The sequence below is a fragment of the Phoenix dactylifera genome, chromosome 9 (assembly GCF_051530095.1).
Source record: "Phoenix dactylifera cultivar Ajwa chromosome 9, Ajwa_hap1_PhDact_Kaust_v1.1, whole genome shotgun sequence".
Lineage (NCBI taxonomy): Eukaryota > Viridiplantae > Streptophyta > Magnoliopsida > Arecales > Arecaceae > Phoenix > Phoenix dactylifera.
The window spans coordinates 2,078,291-2,100,335 of NC_143198.1; the positions used below are offsets into that span (position 1 = coordinate 2,078,291).

Consider the following 22,045-nt stretch of genomic DNA (forward strand, 5'->3'; position numbering starts at 1 on the left):
CAAAATGTATTATTTGGGTTTCTTGATCCTATATAGGTATCCAAAATCTATCCAGCGAATAACTGATATGGGACTAAACACACGCCCGCACGAATCCTCACACTACTTTTCCAAAAGGCATAAAAGCTAGCTCTACGGCTTATGGTCAAGGAAGTATGACCAGTGCCTTGATAGTTCATAAGCACAAGGTTGTGAAGACGGATTGGAATATTGGATTTCCTTCTCTGCAATGGAAGATTGGATGAAGTGAAGCTTAATTAAGTGGTTGTGATGCAAGCATCCATAGATGCGGTATCTAAAAAAAGTAGCAAGATTCGCTTGTGCATCAAAACACTATATCCTACAGATACACATAACAAAAACATTGATATAGTGATATATTGCGTATCTTATTTGAGATATCAATATACAAAGGTTTGAATACTCCAACATGCCAAATATAGATCCAAGAGGCCTATAAGAAGATGAAGGAACTGCCTCCAAGCATATGCAAGAAGCATGAGTGCAGCAATCGATCCATAGCCTTCAGGATTGAATTGGTCATGAAACAGCTATCCTCCACTAAGGTTCAGAGTCTAATCCCATGCAAGGTAGAGAAAATTTCCCCTTTTTTCACTTATTAAATATTGCAAGCGGTTGCAATTTAAGTTGGAAGACTCTTAACATTGGAAATGTAATTTCCCAGGTTATTGTGTTTATAAAACTTCAAAACTTCATGCGTGTTGATCTATTCTGAAAGCAAATAATAGTTTGCTGAGAGGTTTTTAAAAGCCAAAAAGGTTAATGGAGGAAACTCCGAGAGAATCCGGTCGACAAACAACTAGTATCTAGTTATCTTCTTACATTCATCATCAAGTGAAAAATCCATGCAAAATGAAAGAAATCTTGTTTATCTACAAGTGACCTTTTCCCTACGTTATTTTTCAAATTAGACTTGGCGACTCAATATGCGAGATTACTGAGCCACTTCGCATTGCCTTCCACTGACAAAATCTTCTCTTGCTGTCTGTGTGCAGGCCTCTAATTCCCTATTGGCAGGATCCATAGAATGCTCAAAGGTGAAATGACTGAGAATTGCAGCAAGGCTGCTCTACTTCAGTGCATAACAGCATCAACTCTTACAAATGGGGATCAGAGGGGAAGAGGAACTGGTCTTCCTTATGAAGGACACAAATGCTGCTAAAGAGGCTGTCATCCCTCACATTCATCTGGCTCTTATAAAGAACTCATGTCATTAAGAAACGGCTGCACTGTTTTCCAGGGACTTCATGTTGATTTGTTCATGGTCCTAGACTTAAAATCAGCTTTATTTTGGCACTTCACCTTCATGGGCTTTCTCTCACACATCCGTGTTTGGTTCTCTGGTTGAACCATGAGGAGTTGAACTACATTGTAGGATTCTTCAACATATCTTCCTGCCTAATTTTTTAAACATTTTATTTTCTGATTTCTATGAATATATTTATACTTGTATTAAATAATTTATCTGGTTTAAAAAATAATAATAATTACAATAACATGACTTTTTGATTTGCTATATTCCTGGGTATGGTGGTAGCAACACTAATGCACTGGATTGATAAGATCTGCAAGGCACATCTAGTTGATAAGATATGCAAGGCGGATCTCACCGATGGATTGTTAAGAGAAGAGGGTGGAGAGAAAGAGAACAAGAGAGAGCGTGAGAAAGGGAGGGAGAGAGAGAGCGCGTGAGGAAAAGAGAGGCGGGAGCGGGAGAGAGTACGTTGGAAAATTTCGGAATTGTTATTCCTCTCCTCAATTGAAAATGATTACAACTCTTATAGGGGTTGGGCACCCCTATGCCAATTAGATTTCTATCTAATTTGGACTCTTATTATAATGGAAAGATAATATGCTTAGTTGAGAAAGACAACCAAATAAAAGACAACTAATTGACGTCCGAATAAAGAATCCGACGTCTCCTATGGTAGACCTGCACAAGTGGAGGTGGCTTCACTGAGAAGGACAACCAAATAAAAGACAACTAATTGACTAATTTCGAATTAAAGCAGTTAAGATCTAATTTTATCCCAATAAGAAATCTGAATCCTCCTATGGTATATGTGCACAAATGGAGGTGGGCGCAAATTCTAGCATCCATCGCGAATCCTAATAGAATTCCCATACATTAGTTCGAATGATGATTTAGATTTATCCAAGTTAAGGCTGCTTACTAGCATCGAAAATCATGAGAAGAGAAGATACACGGGACGCTCGTTACAAAATGCTAGAAAAAAAAAGAGAGGGAGAGCCGGGTGGGGATCATCAGCATCGGAAAAAAGAAAAGATGGATATAAATCCTTCCAAATAGAAAACAGTGAGCGCTATTATGCAATCAACAGAATGAACTATTGTTAATTCCATCATTTTTTTTTTGGACATTTTTAGTTTAGGTCTACCATGATGACTGATCTCTAATTTTTTATAAAAAATTCTAATGGGCAGCAAATATCCAAAAAAAAAAAAAAGAGGCAGGCTGACATCTAATTATTATAGTAAATACTATAAATAACAAAGATATCAAGCATTCTATGATAGCAAATCAAGAGCTTCCATGAATCCACCTCCTTTTGCACCAAAAACTTGCACAAAATTTTTTTAGTTTTGCTTATCACTCGTTTGGTAACTAATAACCCTGATTTTTCTCAAAAGCAATCTACCGCAGCCGGCCCATTTTCAGAACCAGCAAACCTGACCGTTCATATTCTGATCATCAAATAATCACGGGTCCAAATCTAATCATCTCCTCGAGATGCACTTTCGGCCGTCGATCGCATGCAGCATCTTAGCCTCTTATACGTGAGAAACAGCAGCACTCGCAAATGTCCCGTATAATAAAAATGGACGGCCACGATCACATCCCTTTCACTATAAAAAACTCGACTCCCCACTTCCTCGCCTGTCCCCCATTCCAAAACCCTAGCCTCCCAACCCTAAGGTCCCCTTCCCTTCCCCCTCCCCACGGCCGCCATGACCTCCGCCGTCGCCGCTGCTCGTCCTCTCGTCACTGTCCAGCCCCTCGAGGGCGACATGGCCACCGACGGATCCAACTCCGTCTCCCTCCCCGACGTCCTCAAGGCCTCGATCCGTCCTGACATCGTCCGCTTCGTTCACGCCAACCTCTCCAAGAACCGCCGCCAGCCCTACGCCGTCTCCAAGCGCGCCGGCCATCAGACCTCCGCCGAGTCCTGGGGCACCGGCCGCGCCGTGTCGCGTATCCCCCGCGTCCCTGGTGGCGGCACCCATCGCGCCGGCCAGGGAGCCTTCGGCAACATGGTTCGTGGCGGGCGCATGTTCGCACCCACCAAGATCTGGCGCCGCTGGCACCGCCGCGTCAACGTCAACCAGCGCCGTTTCGCCGTCGTCTCCGCCCTCGCCGCTTCCGCTGTCCCCTCCCTCGTCATGGCCCGTGGCCACCGCATTGAGTCCGTCCCCGAGCTCCCGCTCGTCATCTCTGACTCCATCGAGGCCGTCGAGAAGACCTCCTCCGCCATCAGGATCCTCAAGCAGATTGGCGCCTTCCCCGACGCCGAGAAGGCAAAAGACTCCCACCAGATTCGCCCCGGCAAGGGTAAGATGCGTAACCGCCGCTATATCTCCCGCAAGGGCCCCCTCATCGTGTACGGCACCGAGGGGTCTAAGCTTGTCAAGGCCTTTCGCAACATCCCCGGCGTCGACGTCGCCAACGTCGAGCGCCTCAACCTCCTGAAGCTCGCCCCCGGAGGGCACCTCGGAAGGTTCGTCATCTGGACCAAGTCTGCCTTCGAGAAGCTTGACTCGGTGTTCGGGACCTTTGAGAAACCCTCCGAGAAGAAGAATGGCTACGTCCTGCCCAGGCCCAAGATGACTAATGCCGATCTGGGCAGGATCATCAACTCCGACGAAGTACAGTCGGTGGTGAGGCCTATCAATAAGGAGGTGAAGCGCCGCTCACTGAAGAAGAACCCGCTGAGAAATCTGAACACTCTTCTGAAGCTGAATCCTTATGCCAAGACTGCCAGGAGGATGTCTCTTCTTGCTGAGGCACAGCGTGTCAAGGCCAAGAAGGAGAAGCTTGACAAAAAGAGGACCCAGCTCCCTAAGGTATATCTCTCTATTGGTATTTCTATTGCTGATCTTGTTAAATGATCGCAATACCCTAATTACATTGTTTTGGATTATGATTTAACACCTCGATGCTTTTTGTAATCTGATTAATATGTGTGTTGTTTTTTCTAATGTGTAGTTAACATAAGCATGTGCTTGAGTAATGCGTCTCTGATTTCATTGGTTGGCTTTTAAGAAATGATTATTCATTACAAAGATCATTATTGACGGAACTTTAGAGCCATTTCCTTTGTTTCTTGCTCTGTTTCCCTATTACTCGGTTTTGGAGTTAAAATTATATAATGTTAAACTTATTATCCAAATTTTCCAAATGCCAATGACGGGTGCACATCCTTTTTCTCTAGATGTTTTTGTGTTTGGATGTGTGCGGATGCATAAAACAAATAGTAAAACACTGCTGAGGACGCATCTGATACGGGTAAAATGTGGATGAATGCCTAGATTGGTGTGTTGGATGCTTTTTTAGAATATTTATCCTGGAACTTGTGCCAAATATATAATTGTATTGCCCCCATTTAATGTTATGTGTTCTTTGTTGTTATACTTATTGTTAATATGAGCCAAATCTTGTGAGTTTACTCATCACTATAAGGTGCTTATGCTTCTTAATTACTATTCTTTTGCGGTTGCTCTTTTAGGTTTCACGACAAATATTTTCCAAATATGTATTAGCTTAGATGATATCATTTTGGAGGTTGAGTTTAGGTCAGTATGTGGACATAAAATGTTTTCATCTTTCAGTTGTCATATCTTGATTCATAAATTTGATCAAACCAGAAGCTATAGGTTTCCTATTGGTTAAGATAGGAAACCCCATGACCAATATGTTGTTAAAAGTGAGATTCACTACGTTAGATCATGCAAAGTGCCAGTGTCTCTCATATTGGGAGAAATTGTTTTTATTTTGTTTGACATATTTTTGTATCAATCTTTTCAATAGCGGATGATGCAAATTGATAAATAATATATATTTTTTGTAAATTGACATAAATCTCAACAAGGTCTGCTGCTTTTTCTTAATAAAAAAATTCATCTTCTTTTGAACATAGTTTCTTTATTTCTTTGTTAAAACATTTTGATCGAACTTGTGCAGTATGAAGTTGCAAGTTATGAATCGTCTTACTTGGACACTTTAGTTTTCAGGAGTTTATGGTTTTGATACTGTTGGATGCTTAGACACAGCATGAAATTCAGGATTCATTCTGTAGACCTTGAGGTGTCTAGCTTTAAGGACACATTGATAAAGTGGTCATGCTTCATCTCACCAGTTTTAAGTGTTTAGTATGAGATATTCTGAAACTTTATACTCCTGGGATGTCTATCACAACTTTTTGTTGATGTTTTGAACAAAAAAAATACATAACTAGACTTTTTTTATATAAAATACACCATTAAGTAGTAAAGGGTACATGTTTTTTTTAATTATGTGTATTTATGTAATTTTATATCATGCTCTTGGAATGCTGTAGAATTTAACATGCTGGAGCACTGGGCAGTAAGTGTTTACGTCACAGTGGATATAAGTCATCTTATGCTTAAATCATTTTAGTTGCCTGAGGTATCTGTTGAAGCATGCAATACATGATTGTGATCTGGGAAGCAGATGTTGGAAAAATGTCTGATGTTGCTTGGAGGCATAATTAGTAGAAATGCACCATCGTGAACCACTGTGAATCAGTTTGCAATGGTTTCCTGATGCTTTTACAAGTATTTAATGTGTTCTTTTGCAGTATTATCTTATTTTCAATGAGTTTTTTCCATGCACGTTTTCTGATGTTTTCTGCATTATTTCCAGTTTAAGAGAAGTGAGTGAAATCTGTTTCTATCATGTTCCATAGGCGAATTGGCGAACCAATAAGTTTCACTGGAAATAATTATTTTATTTTTTACACTATATAGTTCTTGCATGCTTGATGGTGTTATGCTATCATTATTTTATGTGGCTTTGGTTAAACTGATCCTTCTAGCCTCTTGTACGTGTATTTAATTTTATTTTTCCTTTAGATTGTTGATTGAAATGAGATCAAGTAAGAAATGAAGCATCACAATATATCATTTAATACCAAGGATATTTGAATACTTATTTTTTGTTTCTTATGTTTGAAGATCCCCACCCCCCCCCCCCCCCCCCACCCCCCCCAAAAAAAAAAAAAAAACTTATCTTTATCCTTTTAAATTGATCTCTTTCCAAAACTTTTCTTTTAGTTCTATTTTTTTGATTTGTGATTCATTTATGTACTTTACTGTATGGTGTTGCATATGTTCTTTGTTTTGTTTCCAGTGGAATATGTTTGTGGTATGATGTGTCAATTTTGTATGCGCAGGAAGAAGCTGCTAAAATCAAGGCTGCTGGGAGGGCCTGGTACAAGACGATGATCTCAGACAGTGACTATACTGAATTTGAGAACTTCTCTAAGTGGCTAGGTGTTACTCAGTGAGCAGTGCTAGTCGTTGTTAGTTTTTTATTTTTAGTACAACCTTGTTGGAATTTTCCATCGGATATTGTTTTTTGTTTTAATTTGTGTTCTGCGTTTGAGAAAAGGTCGTTTGCTAAGAAGTAAGAACTCTATTAAGACTTGTGGGGATGCCTTGTGACCTTACCCTATTTTGTTTGCTTGACAGGAAAGTTAGGGTTCATGAATTTAATTGAATGTATGGCTTATTGGTACTTTCTTAATTTTCTGTTTTGGCACTGCTTTCTCGTTTTGAATTTTTTAAAGAGATGTCCTGGTTATGATTCACGGTTTGCCAACATTGGCAGCTTCCACCACCCCCACGCCCCCCTTTTTCTCCCCAACGTGTTTGCAGCTTATTAGGTATCCTCAGATCCACGAATATCCTATGATGTGTTCATTATTGCCATATATTTAATTGGCGTGTAAGGCACTTTTTAGTTTAAAGGTCCTTTTCATATTTGTCAGTTCTATTCATCTGTTTCCTGCTGGTTCTGATAATCTTCCCTTCCAAAGACTTGTACCAGGCGATAGTTCTTTTGTCACAACTTCTCTTGGATCTGTCTCGACATTCTTACACTGGCAGATTGATGAAAGTCAAATAAAAAAAAAATTTCATTGTTTCTCTTGATAGCTTACACTCTCCCTGTAACTTTTAACTCCATAGATTGGTGGATATGAAACTTTTTACAATTCTAAACAACAGTGCTATAAAGGATGTGATTTTATTGGGGTTGCTTAAATGGCTTCTTGGATCTTCTATTAGCCTTTTACTGGGAAGGAACAGCTCTAATCCATAGCCATACAGATCAAACATAGACTTGGTTAAATTAGATTGGTTAATTTTATGGATATTCTATTTTCGAGTGTTCTTGTTCGGATGATTTCTAGATATTACTTCCAGTTTTTTCATGCCTTTTCTGTGTCTTCCATCTATGTTAGGTCTTGTCCCTATTAAATCTTTAGTCCTTATGTAAATTCATTACTCTTTTGTAGCTCTTTCAGATCTCTTTAATATTTTCCTATGTTACTTTTATATGTTTCTAAGCAAGAGTGCGCCAAATTAAGAGATTTGATGCTGGTTACTTGAAAGAATATATGCATGTCATTAATGTTGATTATCTGGGCTCCATGAGTTGAGCATTGGCATGATTATCAGGGCTTGGGAGAACTTGTTCCAGGCATGCTTTATTTTGCCTTTGGCTGTTATATTGCTGGGGAAGTGGGGATCGGGCAATTGATGACTTGGTATTTTGACTGGGCATATCTATAGCCCTACGCTTGATTTGTATCAACTCCATGCTGAATCCAATTAGGGCTACATCTGTTGCAGTGATCAGATCCCAATTGCTTTTGATTTGAATTTAGCTTTAGATCTTTCTCTGGGAATAATTACAAGGAATGGAGAGAGGTGGGAAGCCATCTTGTCTCAATCAATAAACACTTACTGTGAACTCTCTCTGGTTTTGATTATCCCCATCTCATCCATCAACGCATTGTGCATACATGTATAGCCTGTACATGTACGGGCATGCATATCTTATCCTTGCACCGCCATGCTGTTGGGCTTGGATGAGAGTGGAGTGCTTGTTCCTGTGTGTGGACTTCAAGCTGGAAAAGGATATATACCTTACAGGCAAGTGTATACTTTGTCATGTTTTGGTTTTTGTAACATATGAAAGTACTGTTAGTAGTTCATGGCTAATTTTGGGAGTTAACCAAAAAAAAAAAAAAATCCCAACCGCTAATAATGCCACCAAATTTCTACAGAACAAAAGAATGCCATCAAATATATATATTTTTTACAAAAAATGTGGCATCTAATAATTGGTTGATGACTTGTACTTGAGGTGTTTTTCCTATCTTTTCTGCAGCCGCATGCAAGTTTATTTATATTGCCACATCTCCGGCATTATTGATGAAACTGTCTTGTATTGATTGCTTGAAGTATCTTTCAACCTAGTATGATTTTATCTCTCATGTGGCCTTAATTTAGAGATTTATAATCATGCAAAATTTAAGTTGGATCCAACACATCAATCTAACAGGTCAATAACCAAAGAGCTCAAATTAAATTGGAGATATATGTAAGGATGTCATCCATGTGATTTCGTAAGAAAGTTTATCCGCAAAAATTACTGAAAATTGTGTAGATACCATCTTAACATGAATCTCTAAGCCATTCATCTTCTCTCTCCCCGCAGCCTAAAGCACAAATCCAGCTTAGATGCCACCTTTGATGTTAGAGAGATATTAAGACCAAAAGTTTTTGTCAATCTAAAATAATTTTCTATACCTTCAATTTTTTTCTAAGACCCCAAGACAATATTCTGATAAGAAAGTTGATGAATGATTTTTAAACAAGACATATAGATTCTAGTTAATCTAATAATCATCATGCACGAATGTCAAACTATTTCGACCACTTTATGAAGCCCTAATTTGATTAAGCAGCCCGATCAGAACAAACACCGACCATCAGATAGTTCTTTGCCTCCTATCTATAGTGATGCGTCCGCCATTCATTCATCATCGCATGTTGATCCGCATGTGCGAATCTCAACACGTCAACCCATCATGCCGCTTCCGAATGCGCACGTGAGTTCATTTCACGCAAATTCGAAACCAGGTCTGGCTACCGCGTCCTCCCCTTCCCACCCAAGGGGCTTTCGTCCTTATCATGCGTGGGAAAGGCTTCGTGCATCCTGATCCGGTTTTCTGCGGGCCCCCAGGGGTTAACGGGGCAATAAAACCAACCCCCCTTTCGGTAATTTCCTCTCTTCCTCCCCTTCATTCCCCACCGCTCTGGCGTTTAGCCAAACCCTCTCCGTTCGGAACCCTAGAAATCTCTCCCGTCCCAATGGCTCCCAAGAGACGAGTCGTCAAAACCGTCCGCAAATCCACCCCCAAATCCAAAACCCCCGCCTCCAAATCCAAGTCCCCCGCTGCCGCCGCTGCCGAAACGCCCGTCTCCGAAGTCTCCCCTCCCTCCTCTGTGGCCGCCGAGACCCCCACCTCCGAATTTACCCCCTCCGCCGCCCCCACGCCGGCCGACGCCGAAACCCCCGCGAAGGAGCCCGCCACCACTCCGGAACCCGCCTCCACTGAAACTCCGGCCTCGGAGCAGGCCGCCGCCCTCGAGGCCACTTTGGGGGCCTCCGGACCGTCTGCCGCTGAAACCCCCGCAGCGGAACCCGCCGTTTCGCCGGAGAATGTCTCTATGCAGGCCTTTGAATCCGAGGCCTCTCCGGAGGCGTCCGGACCGGCTGCCGCTGAAACCCCCACGGCGGAACCCGCTGTCGCGCCGGAGAATGTTTCCATGGAGGCGTCTGAACCTGCGGCATCGGAAACTCCTGCGGTGGGACCTCTGGAAGCTGCCACGAAACCCACCAGAAAGACCACCCGGGTGGTAAAGGTGGTGAAGAAGAAGATCATCAAGAAAAGAGTTCCAAAGGCATCGCCTGCGTCCAAAGAGGAGGAGAAAGCCCCAGAAGCAGCAGGAGACTTACCGGCGGCGGCAGCAGAAGAAACCCCTGCCCAGCAGCCTGAATCCGAAAATCCTAGTTCTGATGTGGCAGCTAGTGAGGCTCCTGTTCGGCAGGAGGATGCAATGGAGACGGAGAATCTTGATTCTAGAGAGGAGAACAAGAATCTTCCAGCAGAACAGGATGGGGGAGAGGGAGTGGAGCCGGCAACGGTGGCTGCTCCTAGAGATGAGGAAGCAGGGATATCAGAGCGGCAACGGCGGAGGAAGACGGAGATCTTCATTGGAGGGCTGGATAGAGATGCGAAGGAGGAAGACATAAGAAAGGTGTTTGGGAAGGTTGGAGAGATTGTGGAGGTGCGGATGATGATGGATGGACAAACAGGAAAGAACAAAGGGTATTGTTTCTTGAGGTACAAGGAGGCAGCTCAGGCTAAGAAGGCTGTTGCGGAGTTTGCCAAAGTGGAGGTATTTGCAGTCTTTGTTCTTTGCTGCGTGATTTTTGTTTGCAGGCTTAGATTCTGGTTTCTCTCTGCTTTCAGTTTTACCCCCTCCATCTAAACTATTTTGGAGCTTACGTAATAGGTTAAGAATGCCATATTGTGCAATCATATGTCCATTTACCTCTATACAGCTAATATGTTGAAGTTCAAACTTCAAATTGCTTTCTTGCTTACTTTTGTTCCTGTTGATATATTGGAGTTGTTATAACAACTTATTAATCTCCTCAAGGTAACTTGAACTCTTAAATTGATATGTGATTGATGAATGCTGTACTGCAATTGCTCTAATATCCAATATCATGACCAAAGTAGTTTTACTTGAATTGATTTTAATGGTTTTTGCAAGAACGCTTCTAGAAAACTATCATCATATAGATGAACAAGCCTGTCAGTTTTTGTCTGTATACCCAAAGCAGCACTGCTTCTTAAGATCCACCTATCTGGCTATCTTCATGGTCCGAAAATAAAATTGAGTATAAAATTTGTGATTCTTGCCATGATAGCCAGTCATATCCAAGGTTAAATGGTGTTCTAGGCCGACTTTAAATGAGTTATACCACTTACCATCATGAAACATAAACAAAAAACATTAACAATCCGTTCTTTATGGGAATGGACAAAGACAATACGAACTCCAAGCAAGGTTTGCTGTACTGGTCGGTACTGTACCATACCTGATGTACTGTACCATATTGGTACCGAATTAGTATATTGTACCATATCATACCAACATTCGGTAGAATGAACTTTACTGCATCATATCACATGCCAATATTGTCAAATGATGGTACCGGTACGGTGTCTGGTACTGAGATGGCGAACCTTAACTCCTAAGCATATATAGTGAAACCTTTGGAGTATGCCACACTGGTAATGCAGCCAAAAGAAGGATGAGGAGATTAGTTAAGTCCATAAATGTGCTTGCATAGCTTGCTGGACTTTTTCTGAAGTTGGAGACCAATGGATATGATCATAATATATACCTCCTCATTAAGATAATCATGGAATGCCTAGTTCTCAATTTTGAGTGAGCAAGTATTGGAGTGAATTCAGGTATGAGAGCAGGGAATTTGAGTTCTCTCTCTCTCGAAAAAGAAAGAGAGAGCGAATATGGGTACAAGATTCCAAAGAGATTTCAAAGCAGTTGCTTTAAGAATTGGAGTACAATATTTGTGGACTGATGCGGATTGGTTGTACCATATTATAAGGTACTAGGTCTATCACACACCTTGGTTCATTATTATACTGACACATGGTATGTGCCTAATAGATCTGTTCAACGGGTGGCTAGGTTGGGTTCAAGTCGAGCTCAATCTAAGATATAACTAAAATAAGTCGGATCCACACCCTACTTGGCCCGGCCTCTGGGCCTACTTTCTAGGCTTGAGCTCGGTACTTATCGGCTTTGGGCCAGACCTTGGGCTTCCGCCATCTTGTTTGTGCCTTAAGTCTCCAGGAGGTCTTTATGGTCTCGGATTGGAGCCTGTTGCTGGTCTTAAAGAGCCATCAGATCTCATCCTCGTCGGTGGAGGTGCTGGCAAGGCCGCACTCCTCGTAGTGGAGCTCGATGTTGCAACCATATTGGCATCTCTAGCAAGGTTGAGGCGGTAGACAGGGTGGGACATGAGGTCATAGAGATTGTTAGAGAGGTAGAGGTGGGTAGAGGATTGGAGGAGATGGGGGTCGACGTTTGGAGAGTTAGAGGGTACGGGACTGGATGAGGCGATGGGGGTCGATGATCTCCTAGTGAGCACGACGGAGGAAGGGTTGGAGGGTGATGACACTGGAGCGGACGACGGTGAGGGAGGACTCACTGTCGCGGAGGGAGGGGTGGTGTGTGTGGACCTCATGTTTCACTTGCTTCTCAAGATCCGATGCCATGGGATTCTACCTTAAGTCTATACCTCCTTTGGCACCTATGGTCTGCACCTTCTTTCTGGAGGCCCCACCAAGCTGTCTATCCTTCATTGTTGATCCCGCAAGAAAGTGAGAAACCGTTGAAGTGGATAGATCCTAGCACCAAGGACTGCTACAACCTCAAGTACAACAACTGGGGTCGTTGACGAAATCGAGAGGCCGCTGGACGATGCTCGATGGCCAGAGGCGTTGTCTTGGTGAGGAGATGCCTTCAATGGATGTCGAACACCGAAATCTATGACCTAATGGTGGGCTAGGGCATCCATTTGTGATATATATTATATTTTTATAAGATCCGCATCTAGCTGGGCTAATCTAAACTCGAGCCTGACTTATTTAATAGGCAGGCTCATATTTTAGGCTCGACCTGGTCCGTTAGGCTAAAATTCAAGCTCAGGCCCATCCGAAATGTTCCAGGCTTGAGTGGATCGAGCGGGCTGTGCGGCTCATGAACACTTTTGCTGTGCCAGAACCAATAGTCATACTATGTTTTAGTATATTACTATACTAATTTGTACCATTACTAGTAACCTACCGGTATAGGTATTGAGTTCTAGTACGTTAATCACTGAGTTGTGTCATCCTTGGTAAAAGATTTTGGTTGCTAGCATCTAATTATTATATTGGTTGCAAGGTTATAATTATGATCACTTATTTGGGTAGTCTAATGCAACCTATAGGGTTGTGTAATGATTGACATTTGCTTTGTTCAACTGTATGATCCCACATACAGTTATGTTCGCATGACTCATTTCTGAAGTGCCTTTTCTCATCAACCTAATAACTTTGTTGATAATTGCTTATACTTGTAAAGATGATTAATATCTTCTACCCTTTTTATTACTTTTAACATCATCTAGTATTTGTGCTTCATGCAATACCATCATCATTATTGCTTAAGTATTTTAATACTGTTAGGTGGTTTAATTGTTTTAATTCAATGATGCTTTATATCATCAAATTTGGTATTTTATGGTCCCTATGCACTTTGCTTGGGTGAATCATTTTGATGTGTTTGATTTAGTAATCTGGACTCTTCATATTGCCATGAATCTTGGTGACATTCTGATTTTGATATTTTGATATGCAATTAAAGATTTGTGGGAAGCTTTGTGGAGCTGCAGCTCTTGAAGGGAATGATACAATATTTCTTGGGAACATTGACAAAAAGTGGAAAAAAGAAGATGTGAGTATATTCCTCATTTTTACTTAACAATTTCTCTGTAGTTGTCAATAATACAAATAAAAGCTAGAATATGCTGTTATTTAATGACATGTCCTCAAAGGTCTGTTCTCTGGCTGAGTTATTTTCTTTCATGTTATTTGATGAGCAGGTCATCAACCTATTACAGGAAATTGGAGTTGAGAAGATCGACACTGTCACGGTCATGACTGATCCTAATAATGCAGATTCCAATCGTGGATTTGCATTTCTTGAACTTGAAACTAACAGAGATGCACAAATTGCGTACAAAAAACTTCAGAAGAAAGATGCTTTTGGAAAGGGTCGGAATATTAAGGTTGCTTGGGCTGAGCCATTGAATGATCCAGATGAAGAGGAGATGCAGAAGGTCTCCCCACCTTTCTCCACCTCTCCCTCTCTCTCTCTATCTTTCATCCACATCCCTCCCTATTTTCCATTCGCTTGTGACGGCTTTGATAATTTTAGGCCATAAATTATGATGTGTTAGAAGTTTTAATTTGCTCATCAGATTAAAGTGCATATCACTCACTGTGCTCTACTCCATAACATCAAAATCTGTTAATATAGTTTTTGCACCTAGAGCTTACAAAATGGCTTTTTTCGTGTACCAAGCAGTTCTGTTAATTTGGTACATGGTTTTAAAAATTGCAAGTAATTAAAACTGTTGTATTTGTTTTTTTTTGTGTGTCTTTTACAAGGTTTATACTTTATATAGCAACGAAGACTATCGTTTTCTTCTCTGAATGGAGCTTTATGTGTCATAATGCACCATACTTTTTTACTTATGGCTTATGACTTGGGATTTAGAACCATGGCCCCACAATCACACATGCACAAGGCACAGGCATGTTAAAATTTCTGCTGTAAATTATGCTTAACAGTTTTAAACACTGTAATGTGGAAGTCATTTTGGGTTTTTGTCAACTTTCCAATTCCGTGTCCAATTATTATGGGCTAATTGTAACAATTTTCCTTCCATCTTTGCATTATTCTTGGATGTTGAATAGTGTTCAGATAGTGAACTGTTTATTAGTTTGTTCAATTGTCTGATAGTATAAAGTGATGTGGTCTGCCTTAGGCATGCACAGAATATGTTCTCACCAATAACTGCTTTTCTCTTTCCAACTTTTACTTTTCACCCGCAGCAATTTGGAGCAGATATCCATTTTCACTTCGGGATCTTATGTGCATGAAATGACCTCTTAAAGGAGACCCATTAGTCCCACAGAAGAATTTTGTTTTTATGTTTCTGATGTCTTTGATTAATGACTGACAATTTCTTGTCAAATCTTTACTGTATTGATATGGTGATCCACATATCTTGCCTTTGTTCAGGTAAAATCGGTTTATGTTGAAGGTATACCATTATCTTGGAATGAAGACAAAGTGAGGGAATCCTTCAAAAAATTTGGGGAGATTGAGCGTATCGTCCTTGCACGTAATATCCCATCAGCTAAGAGAAAAGATTTTGCCTTTGTTAACTACACAATGCGTGAGGCTGCTGTTTCATGTATCGAGTCATTTGATAAGGAGGAAATAACTGAGAGTGGCTCAAAGGTTCGGTATTGATCTATTGAATGATAATACGTTATACCCCCTTTTTGATTGATTTCAGTGGTCACTTTTGTGTTTCCTTTGTCCAGGTAAATCTTAAAGTATCACTAGCTAAGCCTGTGCAAAAGGGTAAACAGAACAAAGGAGGGTCAAAATCTAGTAGCAAGGACAAAGAGAAACCCAAGGCAGTCCATCGTGAGTCAAAATTTCTTCAAGCCTCTGTGCTTCTATTTGTATCGCTGAATTGTTTTTTAATGTTTATTTATTGAGCTGTTTTGTTCTTCAAAACAATGCTCCTGAATCTTGTTCATCACCTAAAGAAATTAATACTACAAGTTAGTTCCTTGTGGTTATTAGGTCCAATATTAGCATTGTTGTATCTTTTTGATGCATGGTTTCCCTCTTATTGAGATTGTAGAATTTCTAAGAACTGCTGATACTGTCATTCCAACAGAGTGGCCATAATGAACCAACATTACCCCATAAATATGCGGTTGTCTATTTAAATCTGTTTCATTTGATTGCTCATTCATTGTAGCAATGAGTTGTTCTTTTTCCAAAATATCCACTCAAATCTCCTTAGTTTTTCAGCATGTCCTTTCATATTTGAACCCAGGTTATAGTTTCTTCTTGTTGAGCCACTTTTTCCCTCGTGTTTCAACCACTTAACATTTAGTGTTGATCTATGCATCTAGACATCAATGTTTTGTATTCTCCATCTTATGTGCAAGAGGCATCCATATTGTGCAATCTTTAACTTATAAGTATTTGATCTTGTTGCATTTTGTGTTAATCTTGAAACTTTATTATCATATGAAAATTGTCTTTGTTGGCCTTATTTACTCATAAGGAATCTGAAAATTTGTTATATATATATGGTTGTTAATGTGATCTGGATGGCTGGATGCAATATAGGTGTCCGTTATAATGCTACTTGTAGGGGTGTAATTTAGTTGCAAGCTGACCCTAGTTCAAGGTTGGATCAACAGTGCCCTAGGGCTAGCTTGGTCTTGATATGAGCTAGGCTAGCCAAGCTCAGTCTTGACTCATCTAACATCTGGCTAGATTGAGCTTAGCACAGTTGGGCTCACTTCAAGGTGAGTGGAGCATCTAAATGGCAGTGAGAGGAGAGGTGGATGATGCAGGTGAAGACGAGGGGAGAAGGTACTTAACATCTCAGTTTCGATCATCTTTGTCATCATAGTCATTGTAGTCATAGATCTTGGCCCCATTATGTACTGTTGATGAGTGATTGAGAAGAAGAAGAGGAGGGGGAACGACCTTCGTGCAGATACCACTTTTGCCATGGGTTATGAAGGAGAAGATTAGGGAAGCGGAAGAGTTGAGGTTGAGAGATTAAAGATTTGGGTATGTCGGGTCTAAAAATGGTGGATGATTAGGGGCTTAGGGTTTGCATTTGGGAAGAGAGAAATGTTGAGAGGAAGAGGGCTTACGCCTTTGCGGCTCTTCCTATTTGTTAAGTGACATTTGCATCTGTTCTTTGGCTGTTTGATTGTTCCATCCCATCTGCAGCCTTTTTTGAATTTTCCTGTTCGGTACTTTGGGTTGACTTACTATTTTCGTTTGCTTGCTTTCTTTTTGTTCCATCTCCCATAACACATTTTTTACATGTAGTATTTCTATCTTTTTCTGTCACTTATAATTTGCAGTTTATTGGCTTCTTCTACTATTTCTTAGCTTGTATTATCAGTGTTATATTATTCGCACTACGTGATCAACTCCCCCTTGGCAAGTTTCTTTATCATGTAGAATCCCTAGCTATGACTGCATTCCTTGCCTGGGAAGGGTATGCAGCTTCTAGATACTGTTGAAGAAGAACACATTGGTTTGATCTAATTATTTCTACTGTCTTGTTGGTTACGGGCATGGCCATGTCCTTTCTTCAGTCAGTAGTGTTCTTGGCATATAACATGTACCATTGGCATCTTTCTTAAGTTAGTCTATCTACGACTAGTTTAATGAAACTTGGTTTCAAGTTCATTTTTAGTATGTCCATCACCACAGCAAACTTGTCAGTCTAAATGATAATTTTATCAGATTAGTAGTTTCTCCCTTATACATGTCTTCCAGGGTTGCTTATAATCCTTTAATTTATTAAACTTTCATAGAACCAACATAGTTTTGATGTGTTGTATCACATGTTATATCCAAGTAAATTAGAATTATGTGTAGATTTTTCTGTTTAAATTCTTGCTTTACTTGCCCGAGCAAGAGTTTGATGGTGATATACTGGTTCGGCAATAGTTTGGTTCTAACTGAATCTTGGTTCCTGAACCCTTCCCCATAACTTTGGGGCGTAGTTAATTGTTTTAATTCATTTGTGGCTTCTGCTACATCACCTATATACGGACATCCAGATGAAGTAAATGGCTTCTCAGTTTTGTTACTATTCAACCATTTCTTTTGCAGCCAGTAATTCTTTTAGTTAAGCAAAGAATGTGTCACACAGGTAGTTTTTATTTAATTAAGAATAGAATGTGTCATACAGGTAGTTCTTATTTAGCTAACAGGCTGTAATAGTATGTTGTCCAAGTATAAAGAGTTCTCCTCTAGGAGAAACTGATTCTGATGTATTCATAATCCACTGTTTTAGGAGAAGTTTTGCTTACAAAGTTTTCGCAAGTAGTCATTTTTAATCATATCAGCACTAATAGTTTTAAAAAAATCTTTTCTAATCATTTTTCTAGGTGAAACAAATGTCACTGCTTCTTCCAACAAGGGAAAGCCTTTCAAGGGTGCTCATAATACTAGTGGTGGGGATAAGAAATCTTCTACAACTCATGAACTTCTGAGTGTTTTGAGGGAGCAGGCCACTTGGAAACAGGGACAGATGGGTTATGCTAGAGGTATGCTTTGTGGTGAATGAGCTCTACACATCTTTACAAAGCCATTTCCTTATCATTTAATGGGGATCTTACTCGATGATCTTCTATTGTTGTATGATTCGCGGAGCCATTTCAAGTATAATAATTTCACCCTCCATTTTACTTTGGTCATAATTTGCTTGTTGGTAATCATGCTTATGTCTTGTTTCATGCCTTATTAGTTTCCACCTGTTTCTAATTCTGGTTGTTTATAGTTGATAGGAAGAAATTTTATGGTGTTGAAACCAATGTTAGAAAATGATACTCAATTTTGGGAGTTGGGTAGCCTTATAGTGCAAAAGCGGTCGATAACCATGAGTTTCTTTTTGAGTATATGTTTCTACTCCTTAGAAATTCTGTAAAATTGTAAGTGTGATCTCTTGGTAATCTTGCCAGTCTTAAGAACAAGCTTCAACCTTTCCTCCTGGTGCTCAATTTTCACTATTGCATATTTCATGCTTAAATGTAGATCACTATTTTTTAATATTATCTTGCTTCAACTACTTTTGTTCTTTCTATTTGTCATTTGTTATATTTTTTTCTATAACTTTATTTCATGCTGTTTTCTTTTTCAACTTTCTAGATCCACTTTTTGAAAATTATGCTTTTTTTCTTTTTTTTTTTAGGCGAGCCCTTTCTTTTTTGGAGGATTTCTGTAGTGCTGACATTTTAGGGTACTTGAATATGACATGATGCAACATAACGTGACACTTCTGCAATTTGGTATTTGAAGGACCTGTTTGTCTACCGAATTGTTGGCACTCGGTGCAAATTTTGGAGTGTCTTGTTTCATGAGTTCAAATTTTAGATAAAGATAGGTTCTTAAATTTCTATGTAATTTATTCGTAGTTTTATCTCTGGTCTAATATTAAGTTCTGAATTAACCAAAGGTTCCATTCTTAATTTGCTGTCTCTCCATAATATTTCTATATAGCAGTTGTTATTTATATCATTGTGCAGTTGTGAAACAATTAAATGATATGTTTTTTTTGATGTGCGTCATGATTTTTTTTAACATTTTTATTGTTATTTACAGAAGTTTACGGCTTTTTATTGTTGCTTCCAGCTTGAAGACACTGATGCCATATAGCCAAAGATTACAGACAATACACAATACCTAAAAATTATGTTACATGATATATTTTTTTCTTGATTTGTTTTCTTTATCTTATTTTTCCTTTATTTCTGTAACTTTTCTTGACTAATATTTTTCAGAATCCTGAAACTCGAACTGTTGAAACTGCTGACCTACAGGAACCAAAACTTGACAGGCTTTGCCCAGACTGAAACAGAATTTAATTTTCACAACCTTGGTTTTTAGGTTGATTAATTTCATATGTTCTTTCTAGATGACTAACAAAGGCAATTGGTAAATTATCTACTATGGGTGCTGTGCTAATGTTAAGCTCATCTTTGTCTTAATGCCACAAGAAATTATGTCAATTTCTGGTGGAGTTAAGATCAGCCATGACCTTAGTAAAGGACGGTCAGAACTGTTTTATCAACTTATACATACTGGCTATTAGATCTTCCATGAGAAATATTACAGATGGCTGTTGGTTGACCAACTCGTTTAATGCTTGTTTAAAATAAATGGTGACTTAAAAAGCTTGTCCACTCTGTTGAATCATTCTATTATACACAAGGCATCCTTCTTTTGTAGTTTTTAATGGTGTCTATGGAAATTTAGTAACACATCCTATATTCTTTCTTATAATCTGTATTACAATGACTTTCTCTTTTTACTCTCATTGTGGATTTGAACAAAATGCTTGTTGCTTTTCACGAGGAAGGTTCCCAATCTAACCTGCTTATTATCAATAGCATTTTCTGTTCATTTGCAATTTGGCATTGAATTAGAAATTCCCATTTATAATGCTTTTTGGCCTAGTGGGTTTATTGCCTTAAAAAGTAACTACCTTGTCTAGTTTGGAAGGATTCCCTATTGTATCAGAATTGTTGGCCTTATCTGAGACCTGGTTTAGCATGGAGCAGCATTAGGTTAATAATGTTGGTGATTCTTTGATGAACATTGATTTCTAATTCAGCACTCAGTGAACATGGCAGTGGTTTGTAATTTTTCTTCAAGTTCCTGGTATCCCCATAAACAAGTTTCTTGGAGTTCATTTGTTTCTTTTGGGTTTATAGTGCCAGGTCCTGCTGTCCAAGAATATCCACATGTGTTACCTGGAGGAAAGCGTGGTTTTTCTGCAATGGTAATTCCTGAAAGCTTGTAAGCATATGCTTTCTTAAGAAATCATCACATCATGCTCTCAACAATATGCCTGATTGTGCAGGGAGATGATGCAGTGTATTCGGATTTGAGAGGCTATCCTCGTGCCCGACTTGAGGGTTCTTTCCCAGTTGCTGGCTCAAGGTCTCTTTTTTAAAATTTTCTGAAACTTATTTCACATGAAAATTGCAATCATGATGATACGTTGTTTCCCCTTCATTTCTTTCTGTTACATCAATTCACACTCAGTTAATCTTCTGCTGTTTTAGCTATGGTGCACCGCCCCCCGGCACTGGCACGACTGGATCTTCTCTGCCATACTATCAGCGTCCTGCGGCTGCTGGGTATGCCAGTGGTATGTTTTGGATTTATGCCGATGTTTTTTTCGTTAATTTTGGTATTTGTTTACTGTAATCAAATATTGTTCTTTTGTGGATTATCAGGTTCGCTTTATGGGACTTCTGAGTACCCAAGCACCCTTCAGGTATTGACCTTAAAATTTTGCGGAAATTTTATTTGTTTGATTTGTATTGTTCACAAAAAGAGAGATGAGAAAACCTAGCAAGCTTACACATTTTGGCACATACATGGTTCTAAGAGTCCTTATGAGTGATGACATCTTTTTTAAAATCTTCCAATTTCATGCTGTGTGTTTGTCCTTTATCTGTTTTGATTCAACAATTTTCTATTTTTGTTCCTCCAGACGAGGCAAGGAGCTCCTCCATATGGAAGCAGCCTGTATCCCAGATGTAGGTTCTGTTTGCATGCTACTGACCCATTTGGATTAGTGTAGGGCTCATCCTCTATATTCATCGAATATTTCCTGGATCCTTGTTGAACCTATTTTATGTTTGTGTTGCAGATTGATTGAAATACTGGAATATATGCTCTCTCTATTCAACCTTGCAGCAATCATTTGGGGATACTCTGGTGCGGTCCCCCCTGAGAACTTCAAACATATATATTTTTGCTGATAGAATGCGGCAGTTTCTGATACAAGCTTCGATCAGCTTAGCCATTTTGTCTCTAAAGCTTTTAAGCTGTATCTATCAATGCAATCAAAATTACCCTATTTTATTAGCACCTGGATTTTAGTGCTCTAGTGAAATTGCTATGCGTTTCTTTTGTTCCTTTCCTTGATATGGATACATTGACCATGCTGGGTTGTTGATATTTGCACATGTTTCATGCTCTTTGTGCTTGTGATTATTCTTGCATAGGCGATGATTGAACAATTATACACTATTTGGTCAAGTCTTGTTTTGCTGACTTACACAATATAATGACAAAGCGAATGGTAGGTTGGTTATGTTTGACTTGTTACTGCCAAGCTTTTTGGTTCGAAGGCCTCAGTAATAATAAAAGTTTTGTATGGAACGAATGGTATTTGTTACTGAACAGTCTGGCTGGGTTAAAAACAATTTATGTCGAGTGATTTCCAATGTCTATATACTCGGTGATTTGTGGCATTTTTGAAGCAAATTTAAGTGTGAGATTTTAGAATAGATTGCTGTTCTTGAAACTTGTTGAGGGGGAAATATTCAACAATTCTTTTTTATGTTTTTTCAAATGATGAATTTCTCAGATGTTTTTATGTGAAGCTAAATATGCAAGGGCTCCATAGTCATGCTTGAACGTCGCTGACTAACTCCTTGTCAATCTAGGTTCATTTCTATATGAACAA

At 39.6% G+C, this 22,045-nt stretch overlaps 2 protein-coding genes across 2 annotated transcripts; both read left to right on the plus strand.

Moving 5' to 3' along the window:
- The first annotated feature begins 2,891 nt into the window (after positions 1 to 2,891).
- LOC103704516 (large ribosomal subunit protein uL4) lies at positions 2,892 to 6,805 on the plus strand. Its single transcript, XM_008787845.5, has 2 exons — positions 2,892 to 4,104; positions 6,453 to 6,805. The coding sequence occupies exons 1-2, from the start codon at positions 2,992 to 2,994 to the stop codon at positions 6,564 to 6,566; spliced, it is 1,227 nt and encodes a 408-aa protein (XP_008786067.1). The 5' UTR covers positions 2,892 to 2,991; the 3' UTR covers positions 6,567 to 6,805.
- Positions 6,806 to 9,335: 2,530 nt separating this feature from the next.
- Positions 9,336 to 21,542, plus strand: LOC103704515 (uncharacterized). Its single transcript, XM_008787844.6, has 12 exons — positions 9,336 to 10,533; positions 13,582 to 13,671; positions 13,820 to 14,056; positions 15,025 to 15,246; positions 15,333 to 15,438; positions 17,952 to 18,110; positions 20,277 to 20,344; positions 20,426 to 20,505; positions 20,631 to 20,716; positions 20,805 to 20,845; positions 21,065 to 21,110; positions 21,224 to 21,542. Exons 1-12 carry the CDS (start codon positions 9,442 to 9,444, stop codon positions 21,226 to 21,228), a joined length of 2,232 nt encoding a protein of 743 aa, XP_008786066.4. The 5' UTR covers positions 9,336 to 9,441; the 3' UTR covers positions 21,229 to 21,542.
- Positions 21,543 to 22,045: the final 503 nt, after the last annotated feature.

What these genes read in the sequence shown, in the direction of transcription:
- LOC103704516 (XM_008787845.5), top strand. Translation starts at nt 2,992, where the DNA reads ATGACCTCCGCCGTCGCCGCTGCTCGTCCTCTCGTCACTGTCCAGCCC. An exon ending in AGAGGACCCAGCTCCCTAAG is followed by an intron (nt 4,105 to 6,452) that starts GTATATCTCTCT and finishes TTGTATGCGCAG; the next exon opens with GAAGAAGCTGCTAAAATCAA.
- LOC103704515 (XM_008787844.6), top strand. Translation starts at nt 9,442, where the DNA reads ATGGCTCCCAAGAGACGAGTCGTCAAAACCGTCCGCAAATCCACCCCC. An exon ending in ATGAAGAGGAGATGCAGAAG is followed by an intron (nt 14,057 to 15,024) that starts GTCTCCCCACCT and finishes GCCTTTGTTCAG; the next exon opens with GTAAAATCGGTTTATGTTGA. An exon ending in AGCGTGGTTTTTCTGCAATG is followed by an intron (nt 20,345 to 20,425) that starts GTAATTCCTGAA and finishes CTGATTGTGCAG; the next exon opens with GGAGATGATGCAGTGTATTC.